Source organism: Hemitrygon akajei, chromosome 7 (assembly GCF_048418815.1).
Source record: "Hemitrygon akajei chromosome 7, sHemAka1.3, whole genome shotgun sequence".
Lineage (NCBI taxonomy): Eukaryota > Metazoa > Chordata > Chondrichthyes > Myliobatiformes > Dasyatidae > Hemitrygon > Hemitrygon akajei.
Genome location: NC_133130.1, coordinates 94,736,588 through 94,752,157, shown reverse-complemented (window position 1 = coordinate 94,752,157; position 15,570 = coordinate 94,736,588). Strand labels below are relative to the sequence as shown.

Sequence of the window (15,570 nt, the reverse complement as noted above, 5' to 3'; positions counted from 1 at the left end):
TGCAGGTAGATAGAACTAGGCAAAAGATTGTGTTGGCATGGTCTGGATGGGCCAAAGGGCCTATTACTGAACTATTGTGCTCGATGACTCTCTATTACCATATCTTCCTTCTTCTATTTCTTGTTTCCCTATCCTTATCCTATTGTTTTTATCTCCCTTCACCTCTACTTAGTTTCAGAAATCCCCTACTCTAGCCCACTCATATGTCATTTTATTATATACTCAGGTCATAGTAGGAGTCCATTCATCCCATCTAGTCTAGGATGGCTCAATCCAATCAAAAATAAACCCAACACTTTTCTGTAACTCAGACTCTCACATATGCCCTGTGACACAAGAGATTCTGTAGCTGCTCATGTTAGCAGCATCTGTTCCAGGGCTCCCAAGATGCCTTCACCTTTTTTTCAGAAAATGGGGTTTCCCTTTCAATGCAGCTCTCACCCACATCTGCTCATCTCCTGCACGTCATTCCACCCACTGCTCTTCCACCTGGCTCTTATCCCTGCAAACATGCTAAGTGTAACAGCTTCCCACACTGACATGTCTGTCCACAGCCTTCTCTACTGCCTGGTTGAGGTCAGATGCCGTGTGGAGGAGCAACGTCTTATTGTCTTGGTAGCCTCCATTCTGTCGGCATCAACACCAATTTATCCAACTTCTCGTAACCTCTCCTATTTCCTTATCTTCCGCCACCCCTCCCTTTGTTTTCACTCATTCCTGTGCCTTACCACCTTCTCTTCCTCATCCTCACAACCTGCCCATCATCTCATTTTGGTTCTCCACCTCCTTCCCCTTTGTTCCATGGTCTACCATCCTCTTCTACTAGATTTCTTCTTGTTTTGCCCTTTGCCACCTACCACCTCCCAACTTTTCATAGCATACCCTTTCATTCCCCCCTCCCACCCATCTGACCTACTCACCTCACCTGGACTCACCACTCAACTGCCAATTTGTGTTCCTCCCCCTCCTTTACCTTTAATTCTGCCTTCTTCCTTTCCAGTCCTGTTGAAGGGTCTTGGCCTGAAATACCAATTGTTCACTTTCCTCCATTGATGTTGCCTGACCTGCTGAGTTCCTCCAGCATTTTGTGTGTGTGTTGCCCACTAATACTCCCGATTACACCACTAGTCACCTGCGATAGAGGAAACTTACACAACTAATAACTCACTAGCTAAAGCATCTTGCAGGTGTGGGAGGAAACCAGAGCATCCAGGGTAAGCCTGCAGTCACAGACAGAGTACTGTAGATGGAATCAAACTCATGGAGCACTGTGATAACTGCATTACTCACTGCGCATCACCCTTTGAATCTGCCTCTTTCTCCATTAACCACCACACCACATTCTGGTCCTACCGTTTCAATCATTCAACTCTCCCTTATTGGAAAATTGTTTGTGAAGGTGGTGGAAGGATGAACACTTGACTGCCAAGGGATAGCAGGCTTACCACATGTGGTGTTAAATGGGATTAGTATTTGATTGTTGACATAAACACTATGGTTTTTTCAAGTTGTATGGCTCTGTGACACTTTCTCTGGACTCCCATCTGTTCATTCTCTCTTTACCCCATCCTTCAATCTTTGATCCTGAATTACTGCTATATTGCTTTCTCATTCTGTCACAGGCCCTCCCACTATTTCCACTCCTTCCTCGTCAGAATCCTCCCTCATTCCACTTTCCATCTTTGATCCTTCCAGAATTGCTGATAACTCCATCTCTCTTATACGCCCAACCTCTGTTTCTCAATGCCACCCTCCCCCACTCAGTCTGATCCTCTTCCTTCTATCTACTCACCTGGTCCTACCCCTGAGTTCTTTAATCCTCCTTCTATTCAGGATCACTGCTATCTCCTTCTCTCTTGCTAACATACTCCCTCCACCCCTCACTTCTCTATTGGATCACTCTCTCCCCTACACTATCCTTCCCCCTGCTGAATCTCTCTCCTCCCTTCTCTATTCTTCCACCTGCTCTCTCTCTCTCTCCTCCCTGCACTATCCTTTAACTACTATAACTCCCCCCTTTCTATTACACTCTCTCCATCTCCTCCCTCCCACCGCTCCGTCCTTGCATCTGCTCACTCTCTCCTCTTTACCCCATCATCTTCTGATCCCACCCTCTTTCCAGGATCACTGCCACCTCCCTTTCTTTCTCACTCCCAATCATTACTCGCAGTCCCAGGGGAGCGAGGAGCGTCTGTGTTCGCCGCCGAGACCTGTCTCTCCGCACCCTCGGAGCTCGACAGTCGGCGGACTATGAGCCACTGAGACTGCTCCCGTACCCTGCTCCACCATGCTCGGAGCAGCGGTGCTGGTCTGCCGGATCCTGGCACTCGGCGTATGGCTGCGGAGCGCGGCGGCGGGACCGAAAGCGCTGCTACTGGATGAGTTCCGTCAGCAGCTGCACGAAACCTGGCAACCTGAAGCCTCGGGAACCTGCGACGCGGCCTTCGCGCTGATGCAGGACTACATCATCCGCACTCGGGACTCGCTGTCGGCCGGCGCCGCCTTCTTACGCGCTCCAGCCGGGGTCAGCAGCCCCGAGCAGTGCCTGCGGGCCTGCTGCAGCCTGCCCGGCTGTACGGCGGCGGTGGTCGAGCGAGCTTCTCCCGGTGGCGGCGTCGTCGTCGTCCCCACCTGGGAGCGGGAGCTAAAGGCTAGACCCCGAGGCTCGGCCAATCTCAGCTGCTACCTCTTCAACTGCACCTACCGGGGCCGCGACGTCTGCCGCTTCACCCCGCACCGCGGCTACAGCAGCTTCTCGCGACCGCTCAACGACAGCCGGCGCTCGGAGCCGCATCGCCATGGCAACCGTAAGGGCCCGTGCGCCGCCGCCGTTACCGCGGGCACAGCCTGACACCGAACCGGTGTGGCGGGGCAGCGGTGTTCAAACCTGGGCTAGTGAGGTCAGCACAGGGAGGGAGCAAGGGGGCTTTAGTCTGGAGCTTTTAGCCCTTGGCAACGGCCTTGTGATGGTGGGGTCGGTTGGATAAGGTGCACGTCTAAATGGCAGGGCTCTTTAAAGTGACATAGAACAAAGTGATGCTGGGGCACAGTAATAATCTGGCCATTCGAAACTTCTTTCCATCTGCTCGCTCTCCATCCGGTTCCATCTTAACTGGTCTCTACGCCCTTCACGCCCCTTCCTAGAAACTCTGATCATGAGGAACGCTGGTAATGATGTGGACAAGTTGGGCTGATTTTGGAGAAGGATTGCAGAGTTATGGGGCAAGGTCTGTAGAGGTTTTGTAAACACAATGGTGGGCATACTTTTAAATGCTTAAAATGAGTAATGCAGCTGATGGCTGAACAAGTTGTACTTCAGCCATTCTGCATAGAACCAGCTGTGTGACCTGCTGAGTATTTGCAATATTTTCTCTTTTAATGTCAGATTTCTAGCTCCCTACTGCATTATTTAAGGTCATATTAGAGGCAGCAGCAGATGACAGGGCTAAAATTGAAAAAAAAACAATGGAAACATTCAGCACATCAGGCAGCATATGGGGAAGGAGAGACAGTTAAATGTTTTAGACTGTCAACCCTTCATCAGAACTGGGATAAAGTCATCTAACAGATTTGCAAATAGCTGATCTTGGTGACAGTCCAGGCATGTGATTCATGAATGTCACATTGCTGATGGAGGTCTGCAGTGTGTGTGAACATCAAAACAGAAGTGCAGGTGCTGGGAATCTTACAGAAAGAAAGACATATTTATTAATCAGGTAGTGTCTGAGGAAAGAACTATCAAAGGTCTTTAATCTGAAACACTCTTGTTTCTCTTGGTATTTGGTTTGTTATTGTGACAAGTACCGAGATACAATGAAAAATTTGTTTTGCAAGACATCCATACAGATCATTTCGTCAAGATAGTACAAAGTGAAAAGTAATAACAGAATGCAGAATAGTTAAACAGGAAGTTAGTTTCCACTGAATCTGCCTAACTTACACTAAGTGTTTACAGTACCTTTCTCTTTTTGTTCTGCTTGTATTGGTTGACTTCTGGAAGCTACTATTATCCTGGGCACAGAGCTGTTCAGAATGGTGCCAAGAAAGTGGAAGTTTAATGGAGGGATGGTGGCAGTGAATTGTAGACTACTCTTATCCCTTTGGAGTGCCTCTGAGCTGGTTTATAATGTCTTGGTTAAGAATAATAACAACTAGATGATCAAATGATTATACATGCTGTGGTGGAACTGGTTGAAAGTGTATGGAAGAAGCTTATGTCAGTTGTATATGCTAAAGGATTGAAAAAAAATTAAGAGTTTCTATTGGGCTAATTTTGTATTTCCTTGATCATGTAATTGATACCGTAGTAGTAGGCCTCCGTTAGTCTCGATAGACCATGGATTTGTGCCTTGGAAAGTTTCCAGGGCGCAAGCCTGGGCAGGGTTTTTTTATGGAAGACCGGCAGTTGCCCAAGCTGCAAGTCTTCCCTCTCCACGCCACCAATGTTGTCCAAGGGAAGGGCATTAGAACCCATACAGCTTGGCACTGATGCCATCGCAGAGCAACGTGTGGTTAATTGCCTTGCTCAAGGACACACACGCAACCTCAGCCAAGGCTCGAACTAGCGACCTTGACGTCACTAGACGAATGCCTTAACCACTTGGCCACGTGCCAAATTGATACTATATTTGACCCTGAAGTGTATGCTCCATCCTTGTGCTTATTTTCACCTCTACACTTCTGTCCAGCATTTACAGCTTGGCCAGTTTTCTGAAATGGATACCTCAGCTTTATTCCTATACTTGACTACATCTTACATACACAGTTAATTCTTTATCCATGTCCTATCTTTAATTTCTTCCTTGAAATGCCCTCTTTCTAACCCTCTCGGCATATTTCCCTTCATTGGCAACATTCTGAATCAACCTAATGTCTTCCAAGAGTCAGAACACTGCAGCAATTCAATGCAGATTGAAACGGATGTAGATCAGAGATATATTACTCAGTAATCAATGCCATATAACCGCGGCATCATTATGGTCAAAATATCGCCATCTCTGTAATAGTTCTTGCTGTTTGCTGTTGCTGGCTCTAGATTTGACTGTTTATTCATAGGGTGTTTTAGTCAGCTGCTCCAGTGAGATCACCTATTAGATAATTTCTTGATTCATGCTTAAAATCTATCTTTTTGATCAATTGTTTGGACAGCTATCCAAATAGCTCCTTCTGTGCTGAATTCTGAAGTGTTTTGGGATTTTTTTTATGAGGGTGCTACATTATTGTTAGGATTTTTAAGATAAATGGAAGTGTTAAAAAACTTTTGTAGCTATTTAGTTTGTTGGAGGAATCTTGAACAAGGGTTATAGTTAAAACTTGGTTTTGCTTAAGAGGACATTTTTTATGCAGATAGGGAAAGTCTCAAACTCTCTTCACACTGTCCAACAACCTCCTCTTTTTCCGGAATGTTGTTGAAGTCATGAGAGTTGGAAAGTTCAAAGCTTAAACTGGTGGAGTAACACATGCAAAATGCTGGTGGAGCTCAGCAGGTTAGGTAGCATCTATGAAGAGGAATAAACAGTTAACACTTCGAGCCAACACCTTTCAAAAGGATGGATGTTGAGTTCCTCCAACATTTTGTGTTTGTTATTCTGGATTTCTAGCATCTGCAGAATTTCTTGTGTTTATAAGTGGATGATTTTCAGATTAGCAAACAATTCCAAGTGGAAAACTCCTAGCATCAGTTCTAGGGCACCAGACATTTACAATATATAGTAAAGGCTTTTAAAGGACTATATGCATTGTAGCTAAACTTACTGGCAATGGAAAGCAAGTTGCAAAGAGATAAAGATATGTTAAATTACCAGATATAAAATTGACATGAAATATGTGTGGAGATGTAATTCAATTAATTTGGTAGGAACAGAATATTACTTAAATGGGAGAATATTATTGAATGCACTGTCGAAAGATATCTACTTGTCCAGAGGCGTGACATGCTGAAAGGTAGCAGGCAGATGCAGCAGGTATTTAGGAAGGTGCATTAAATATGACTTCTATTGTAAAGGAGCTTAGAGTATAAAAGTAGGGATATTTTGCTACAATTAGAGGGTGTTGAAACCTGGAGTACTGTAAAACTTAAATATTCAGGCATGCTTGGGACTTGCTGATGCCATCTGGCAGGTTTTCTGGGCCATTAGATGTTATTTATATGCATTTCTCAGCACAGTTTCAAGTTTTGAATGGATGTCACACATATAATAAATTCTCTAATGAACTTCATGAGTTTTACGGAAGCACAAGAATGGACCCCAGTGAATCGCCATAAAATGTGTGAATGTTTGGATAGTGATTTATTGGAATCTCTATGTACTCTTAGAGTCCTTGTTTAAGGAGAGATATGTTGGTACATTTCATTGTGTGTTTCCTGGGATCGAGGGGTGAAATTATGAGGAAAAGTTGCATTTATAAAAATGAGAGGCATATTTACAAAACAAATGAGAAGAGATTTATGGTAAAAATATAGATGGAGTTTCTGAATAATGGGTGTTTGTTTAAGGTGGTGTTGAAGAGGAATTACTTTGCTGAGAGTTCTGAATCTCAGAAATTTGTCTAATCCGGAGAGTTTTAGACAGTGCATCAGTGAATGTATTTAAGGCTGAGGTTAGCAGGTTTATGGGAGCAGGGCTGTTAGGCTAATGAGACAGTGGAATGAAGCAGATCACCTATGATCGTATGTAATGTTGAAAAAGCCATGAGGAACAACATGTCTATTTATATTCTTATTAACAATCTGTATTGATGATTAGGATAAATGAATGAATCTAAGGCATCGTCCATGTTTACCAAAGGTACAAAGCCTGGTGGGAAAGCAAATTGTGAGGAAGACCCAGGCTATGAAAGGATGTAAACAAGTCAAATGAGTGGACAAGAAGATGCGAGATGGAGAATGGTGTGGGAAAATGATGTCATGTATTTTGGTAGGAAGCATAACAAAACAATAAAAATGTTGGTATACAGAAGATCTGGGACAAATGCAATATAAAACACAAAGTTAACACACCGGTGCAGCAAGGATTAAGAAATGCAAATAGTACATTGGCTTTCATCAGAAGGGAATTTTAGTATAAGAGTAATAAGGAGCACTTAGTACAATTTGTACAGGGGTTTTCCCACAGTTGATGTATTGCTTTTGTGTTTTGTACTGGAGGCAATATGGTGCTGATTGGAGATTGATTTGCACTGAGGTTATTTTAGATAAATCGCTCGTTTAAAAGAATGAGAGGTTATCTCTTTCTGAAGAGAGGTTTACATGGTGTGGAAGTGGGGCATGGCCATTCAAAGTTTAGTCCAATAGGATCAACAATAAAATCTTTACCGTTCAGGGCTTTGGGTACTTAATTGCTAAGTATATTTAGCTGTACATTATTAAAAAACGGAAGAGCTGGAAATTGAGTAGGAAAATTTATAAAAACCCAATAATTAGGACCATCAAGGTCGTGGCTGATCTTGTTCAGTGCCATTTTCTTGCATTTTCCCGTAATACTCCAGGAAGCTATTCATCTCTATTTTGAATGAAACCTATGGCTGAGAATTCCAAAGATTCACCCCCTTCTGGTGATGATCAACACATTTCAGTCTAAAATGGCCCAGCATTTATTGTGAGACTGTGACTCCTGGTTCTAGACTCCTCAGCCAGGGAAGCGTTCTGCATCCTGTTGCCTTGTATTATTTTTGTAAGTTTCAGTGAGATCACAGTTCCTTCTTCACTCTGGAAGATACACCCCTGGCTCACACAATCACTTATCTGTCAACCCCGATGTCACTCTGGTAAATGATTGTTGCATTTGCTCTGTGGAAATATTTCCTATTTGCGTAAGAATCCTGTGCAACACCCCAGGTGCAGGTTCACCAAGGCCTTACATGATTGCAGTATGGTAACTACGCCACTCAAATTCTGTTGTAATGAAAGCCAACTTACCATTTGTCTTCCTAATTGGCTATTGTATGTGCATGTTAGCTTTCAGTGACTTGTATGAAAGGACCCCTTGTTTGCTTCGAATATGAACATTTAATAATATGTCACCTTTTTAAGACAAACTCTACTGCTTTGTGCACTGAAGTGAATTACCTCACGTTTCCACAATGTATGCCAACTGTCATGCTCTCATCCACTCCTGTAATTTGTTTATATCCCCTTGAAACTCTTTTGCATCCTCCTTCCTACTCACAGTCCTAACCATCATCAGCAAAAGATCTCAAGGCAGAGGATCAGTCTTGCTTCTACTGAAGTAAAAGGCTTTGGGACTATCTGGCCTACCCCTCTCTACCTGCCATGATCAAAGCACTTCACAATCAAAAACATGTACAGTCACATTTAGTTAACGGAAACAACAGCTAATTTGACAAGAGTATATTCCAATAATAGCAATGAGATAATGTTTTTAGTCATATTGGTTGAGGAATAAATATTGCCTTGGACACTAAGGACTCAATGCCCCCTGATATTTTTTGAAATGGTGCTATGTAAACTTTAAAGAACTTTGTTTTAACAATTCATTAGAAAAGTATCAGCTCCCAGAGGTACAGCACTCCCTCAGTGTTGCTCCAGAGTGTTGATTCAGAGCATGCTTTGATCTCCAAGTGTGACTTAAACTGTGAATGCTGACCTCAGATTGAGAATGCTGCAAACTGAATCACGGCTGATCCCTCTTGTTTTCAGAGACCTTCACAATTCACCCCTTTTAGTGCAGTCCTCATCCAAATCACCAGCTGATTTATTTTCTGGGAGAGGTGATTTCTTTATCTTTCTCTTTTTCTCTAGGGAATGATGAAGCCCCTCACTGTGATGCGGGACAAGATGTGAACTTGCTTCTTCCCACTGACTGGGTCCTGCTGGATGGCAGAGGCAGTTCTGATGATCGGGGGATTGTCCGTTATGAGTGGACCTTATTGCAAGGCGATCCATTGGTCAATATGAAGGTATTTCACTTTTTAAGAAGGAATTCATCTTGTTTTCCCCATCGATATCTCCTTTATTTCCAATCCCACACAAATCTTTGAGGAGAGATTCAAATGATTAAAACCTGTAAATCCTAACTGAGACTTTTATTGGTTGTGAACACTGCTGTATGCCTCTATGCTAACAGTGTCCTTTGCTTCAGAGAGACAAACCTGAAATGGACATGAACGTGACTTTGCAATTGTATGTACTCTACTTGCTCCCAGTTGTTTATCACTGTAACACTTCAGAAATGAATATGAAAGTCAAATAAAGCCAATGTGAAACAGTAGGTTCAATTAATAACCTGCTGGTATCCCGCAATGTGCATTTAAACTCTAGTATGCTCCCTTGCAATTGTTGACGAGTAAAGATTTTTCTTTTTCCTAAATAAATAAAATACTTGAAACTAAAACTGCCCAATTTAAAGGCCAAACTGAGATAGAACACACTTACAGCTGAAACTCTATGTGAGGCAATGATAGTTTCTAGATCAGTGTACCTCTCGGGTACCTTTCTTATAATGGCTTCATCAATCCATCTCACCTAATCATAGCGAACACTCCTGTACCGCTTTGTCAGACAAACACATTTAGTTGCTTTGTTGACTTTTCAACAACCCTCACCCTTCCTCCTTCTCTTCTTACCTGCATATCACCTTCCCCTGGTCTCTTCCTCATTCCCTTTTTCCATGGTCCACTCTCCTCTCCTTATCAGATTCCTTCTTTGCCAGCCTTTTATCTTTTCCACCTATCACCTCCCTGCTTTTTACTTCACACCCATCCCCACACTCCTGGCTTCACCTATCATCTTCTAGCTTGTACTCCTCCTTCCCTTCCCTCACCACCTTATTCTGGTTCCCCCCTTCCCCACCCCGTTCCTTTCTAGTCCTGACGAAGGGTCTCAGCCTCAAATGTCTACTACTTATTTCCCTTCATAGATGCTCCCTGACCTGCTGAGTTCCTCCAGCATTTTGTGTGTTGCTCTGGATTTCCTGCATCTGCCGAATCTCTTGTGCTTTTAAATCTCAATAAAGGTTATCCAGCAGTTTGATACTGCTCTGATATTAGGACAGGATAAAGAATGTACCATCTCTGCATCTGTCCCAACATCTAAGTCTAGATAAAGAGTCTTGACTTGACATCTAACTGTTCATTTCCCTAATCAGATGCTGCCTGCCCTGCTGTGCCAGGTCAGTATTTTGCCTTTAGCTCCAGATTCCAGCGCAAGCAGCCTCCTCTGCCTCAATAGTCTATTCATCACAGCTGTGGTTAGTGCTCCTCTCAGCATTATGTTCCAGCTTTCAACTGAGCTCCAATTTATCAACATTACCATCATTCTTTTAATGGAAGAGCTCCAATGCCCCTATGCTGATCACATGGACCATGTTTGCGATACAACATGAATATAAAAACTGCTATTAGTTCTTACTTAATGTGGAGTATACACTCAGTGGTCACTTTATTGAGAACTTCCTGCACCTTATAAAGTGGCCACTGAGTATATACTTGTGATCTTCTGCTGCCTATCCACTTTAAGGTTTGTCGCGTTGTGTGTTCAGAGATGATCTTCTGTTGGGATGTGTGGTGATTTGAGTTACTGTGGCCTTCCATCAGCTTGAATCAGTCTGACCTCTCTCATTAATGAGGCATTTTCGCTCACAGAACTGCACTCACCAGATGTCTTTCATTTGTTGCACCACTCTGTAAACTCCAGAGACTGTTAGGCATGAAAATCCAAGGAGATCAGCAGTTCCTGGAATACTTAAACTACCATGTCTGGCACCAGTAATTATTCTATGGTTAAAGTTACTTAAATCACATACTACCCCATTCTGATGTGTGGTCTGAACAACAACTGAACCTCTTAATGCTTTTATCCATTAAATTGCTGCCACATGACTGGCTGATCAGGTATTTGCATTAACGAGCAGGTGTACGTAATAAAGTGGCTACTGAGTCCATATCCTGGCCGTATACTATTTTCAGAAAATCCTTGAACGGTTCTTCATGACTGTCGGTGTTTACAAACCTGTTGAGAAAGCACTTTGCCAACTTCAGCAGAATTGTTTAATCATTAAATAAAATGTGCACTGAAAGGTGAGATTATCAGAATAAAATCTGAAATACAAACTTGGTGAGCACGTGTTGCGGTCTCACAAAAGTAATAGTAAATAACAAAATAATATCAAAGGGGAAACCTATTCACCATAATATGTAAAATGAAGTAGAATTTGTCTGTTTTACCTGTTGTCTTTTCTGACAATTTTGTGGCACTCTCAACTGAGTAAGAATGTCCTGGGTTCAAGTTCCACATCATTCACCAGAAAAGAAATTCTAGGGTGACATTCAAGTACTCAAGGAGTGCTGCAAGGTCAGAGCTACTGTCATTTGGATTTTGGCATGAAACCAAGAAGCCTTATATTTCAGATGAACATTAAAGATCCCATGACACTATTCAAAAATAGGCTGGTGAATTGCCCTTTGTCTTCTAACTAATTTTTATTGCTTTAGAATTTGAATTTATTAAATCTTAAATCCTTACCACAACGTGAAGGAGTAAAAATATTTGCATTATGACTCTGTCACAATGTACAGACTTGTGAATTTATAAGCCTAATGGCTGCCTGGTCCTGGTTTTAATGATGTGGTATCATTTGTCAGATGGAAACAGTTGACATAGATAATGGTTGGTGTGACTCATGTCCCCAATGATCTTCCAGGCCTTCTTTCTGCACCTGCTGCAGTAAATGTCCTCAATGGAGGGAAATTCACATTCACAGGTCCGCTGGGCTGTCCGTACCACTCTCTGCAGTGCCCAGCGATCAAAGTTGGTGCAGTTCCCATACCAGGCGGTGATAAAGCCAGTCAGGATGCTCTCAGTGGTGCCCCTGTAGAAGGATTAGGAGCCATGAGATTGCAAAAGCTACTCTGAATACTTAGTCTCTTAACCAATTTGCATCCTTAGTAACAGTGGTGTTGCTTCAATTGTGGTTAAACTTCCATGCTTCCACTGTTGATTTCATTCCTTTTCCTTTTGCAAACATTAAGCACCACCTTCATACTCCATCTACAATAAATACATCTGCATGGTTGACAACCCATCCATTAGCTTAAATGCCACAAGCACCCTTCTATCCTCTCCCCAACTACTGGACCATGGCTGCAGATGTGTGGAAACTTCATACACTCACACACTAGTTCAACCTAGCCAAACACTCAGCCTACCTTGTGCTAAGAAAGGTGACTGTGGGTGCTGGGCTTCAATCATTCTTGTAGCAGGGGTTCCTGAAGGCTGCAACTGAGGCTCAACCATCTCCTCTGTCTTAGACATTGGTGGTAAAGTGTTCACTTCTACTTTGCAGGCATTCTGCTAGTGAAACAGTCTTGCTGGTATGTTAACAACCCTGGAAAGCAATCAGGCAGGGACTAGCAAGCAGCAAGTAACAGATACTTTCCCTTGAAATTAAGTGGTGTTACTACCTTCAGATCTATCACCATCAAGTCTTAGGATAAACATTAACCAGAAACTTAAGTGGATCATAATTTTAAAAATTGTGGTTTTATAAGCCTCTCAGGGACTTAAATGTTTTATGATGAGTAATTTACCTGTTGACACTCTGGAACCTTTTCACCATTTACAGAGCAAAAGTTGCTTGTTCTTGGCCAACTGTAGCTCCAACACATTCAGGAAACTATATACATCTAGGACAGGAGCAGTTTACTTTATTGACAGACCATTCTCTCCAAACATTCATAGGCATGTTAACTGTGAAACAAAAGCCAGGTTGTCTCTCACATGACCTCCCAAACCTGTGATGTGCATAAGAACATGTCTGAGCACCAACAGGTCAAACCTTGAAGTGGATGGGTTACAGCAGCAGAAGACCATGAGCATATACTCGATGGCCACTTTATTATGTACAGAAGGTATCTAATGGTCACTAGGCCTGGGATTTGCCTCTTAGTTGTAGTGGGAATACAAAAAAAACAACCTAACTTTAAATCAACCCCTAACTAAATGTTTCCCTCATGCTTGTTAGGAGGTTTATTGTCAATATTTAAAACCTCCTTTGAGTTGCAGTGCTTTTGATACAGAAAAGGCACCATTACAAACAGAAATTATTGCTGTAAAAGAGTATTCATACACCATCCAACAATCTGCAGGATTTCCTGTAATGAACTTCAGACACAAATTAATTTCATCCTGTATGGAGCTCACTGTTGATTTCCAGAATAAAATTAACAGAAATTATTCATGTCAAGAACTTTATTGACAAAACCTGCACCATTATTGCATTAGATTGTCAGCCTGAAGATCCTGGAATGAACCAGCTAATCTGCACACAGGGAAATAATGTAAATGAACAAGCTAATTGTTAATTCTTCTTGGAGGTGATAGATGAAGGTTAGGTGGAATTCTTTGAAAATTACTTGAGCTATCGTCGATACCCATGAGGAGAGACATAGAATAATTTTAGCACGGGGCAACATACACAAACTCAGCAGGATAGGCAGCATCAATGGAAATGAATATTCCTAAAGAGCATTGTAGCTCTTCTATAAAAAGAATGATGGGTATGTTGGTAAATTGAAGCTGTGTGGGAAAACTGGAACATAATGCTGAGAGAAGTGTTGACCACTGCTGTGACTCTTGAGACACAGAAGGCTGCTTTGCTGGAATCTGGAGCTATAAACAAAATGCTGAGCAGGTTCAGCAGGTCAGGTAGCATCTGATCAGGGAACTGGACATTTACGTATCGGGTCAAGACTCTATCTGGACTAGATGTTGGGACAAGTGGAGAGATGGTACATTTTATACCCTGTATCCTGCCCCAATACCAGAACAGTATCAAACTGCTGGATAATCTTGGAGATTTAAAAGCACAAACACAAGGGATACTGCAAATGCTGGAAATCTAGAGCAACACACACACACAAAATTCTGGAGGAACTTAACAGGTCAGGCAGTATCAATGGAAATGAATAGACAGCTGATGTTTCAGGCTGAGGCCCTTCATCAGGATTGGAAAGGAAAGGGGAAGAAGCCAGAATAAGAGGGTCAGGGGCAGGGAAGGAGTACAAGCTAGAAGATGATAGGTGAAGCCAGGTGAGTGGAGGAAGGAGGATGAAGTAAGAAGCTGGGAGGTGATAAGTGGGAAAGGTAAAGGGCTGGAGAAGAAGGAATCTAATAAAGGAGACTGGATCATGCAGCAAAGGAAGGAGGAAGGGTACCAGGGGAGCGATAGGCAGGTGAGGAGAAGAGAAGAGGTAAAAGTGGGGCCAGAGTGGGGAAATGAAGAAGAGGGAAGGGGCAGTGGGAAAAAGTACCAGAAGTTGGAAGAATCAATGTTCATGCCATAAATTTGGAGATGGAATATGAAGGATTGCTCCTCCAACCTGAGAGTGGCCTCATCACGGCAGTAGGGGAGCCCATGGACTGATGTGTTGGAAAGGGGATTGGAATTAAAATGGTTGGCCACCAGAAAATCCTGTTTTTTTTTTTTGCAGATGAAGCGAAGGTGCTCAACAAAGCAGTTCTCCCAATCTGTAATGTGTCTTACGTTGCAGACGCGGCTGCAAAGAGGAGGCCGCATCAGGAGCTCCAGATACAATGGACAACCCCAACCCCAGCAGATTAATTGGTGAACTGTATCCCGGTTTGATAGCAGCCTTTTAATCTTGTGACTGTATGTTCTTTTTGGCTTTCAGTCACCACAACCTGGAACATTGAAGATGCGTGGCTTACGAGAGGGAGTGTATGTGATTCAATTATCGGTCACTGACTCCATTGGACAAAAGAGTAACGACAACGTCACTGTGACTGTGATGCCACCAAAGCAGCAGACAACAGGTCAGTTAACCCATAGGTAAATGCAGGCATTGTTTCTTGGGTGACGCATCATCCCCTTCCACTGAAGACATTATCACCTTTCCCTAGTTAGAATCACAAATCAGCACTGGAATATAAACATGAGAAAATCTGCAGATGTTGGACACCCAAAACAACACATACAAAATGCCGGAGAAACTTCACAGGTTGTGCAGTATCTATGGTAAGGAATAGTTTCCATAACTTGGTGTTTCAGGCCGAGACCCTTCTTCAGGACTGGAAAGGAAGGGGGAAGGCATCAGAATAAAAAGGTGGGGAGAGGGAAAGGAGAACAGCTAGAAGGCGATAGGTGAAGCCAGGTGGGTGGGAAAGGTAAAGGGCTGGAGAGGAAGGAACCTGAGAGAAGAGGACAGTGGTCCATAGGTGAAAGGGAAGGAGGTGTGGATCCAGAGGGGGTGAAAGGCAGAAGAGAAGAGGTAAGAGGCCAGAGTGGGGAATAGAAGAAGGGAGGGGGAGAGATTTTTTTTTAACCTGAATGAGAAATCGATATTTAGGCTATCAAGTTGGAAGCTTCCCAGATGTTGCTCCTCTACCCTGATGGTAGCCTTGGCACAAGAGGAGGCCATGGACTAACATGTCAGATTGGGAATGGGAATTGAATTGTTTGACCACTGAGAAGTTCTGCTTTTGGTGAATGGAGCAGAAGTGCTCAACAAAGCAGTTTACAACTTGTCTCACCAATGTAGAGGAGTCTGCATCAGGAGATTATCGGGAATTAAAAAGAGTAACCTGGGGAGAAA

General features: G+C 43.0%; 1 protein-coding gene across 6 annotated transcripts in view; it reads left to right on the top strand.

The window, feature by feature from the left end:
- The first annotated feature begins 1,958 nt into the window (after positions 1-1,958).
- lrp11 (low density lipoprotein receptor-related protein 11) overlaps positions 1,959-15,570 on the top strand; it is a 50,274-nt gene continuing 36,662 nt past the window's right edge. For 2 of the 6 annotated variants that reach the window (XR_012099655.1, XR_012099654.1), the window contains exons 1-3: positions 1,959-2,807; positions 8,762-8,919; positions 14,650-14,791. Coding sequence is in view for 2 of the 6 variants with exons in the window: in XM_073051474.1 (XP_072907575.1) it covers positions 2,288-2,807; positions 8,762-8,919; positions 14,650-14,791 (820 nt within the window). In the remaining 4 variants the exon portion in view is untranslated. The remainder of the gene's footprint in view (positions 2,808-8,761; positions 8,920-14,649; positions 14,792-15,570) is intronic. The other 4 variants (XR_012099657.1, XR_012099656.1, XM_073051474.1 and 1 more) reach the window with 3 other exon arrangements.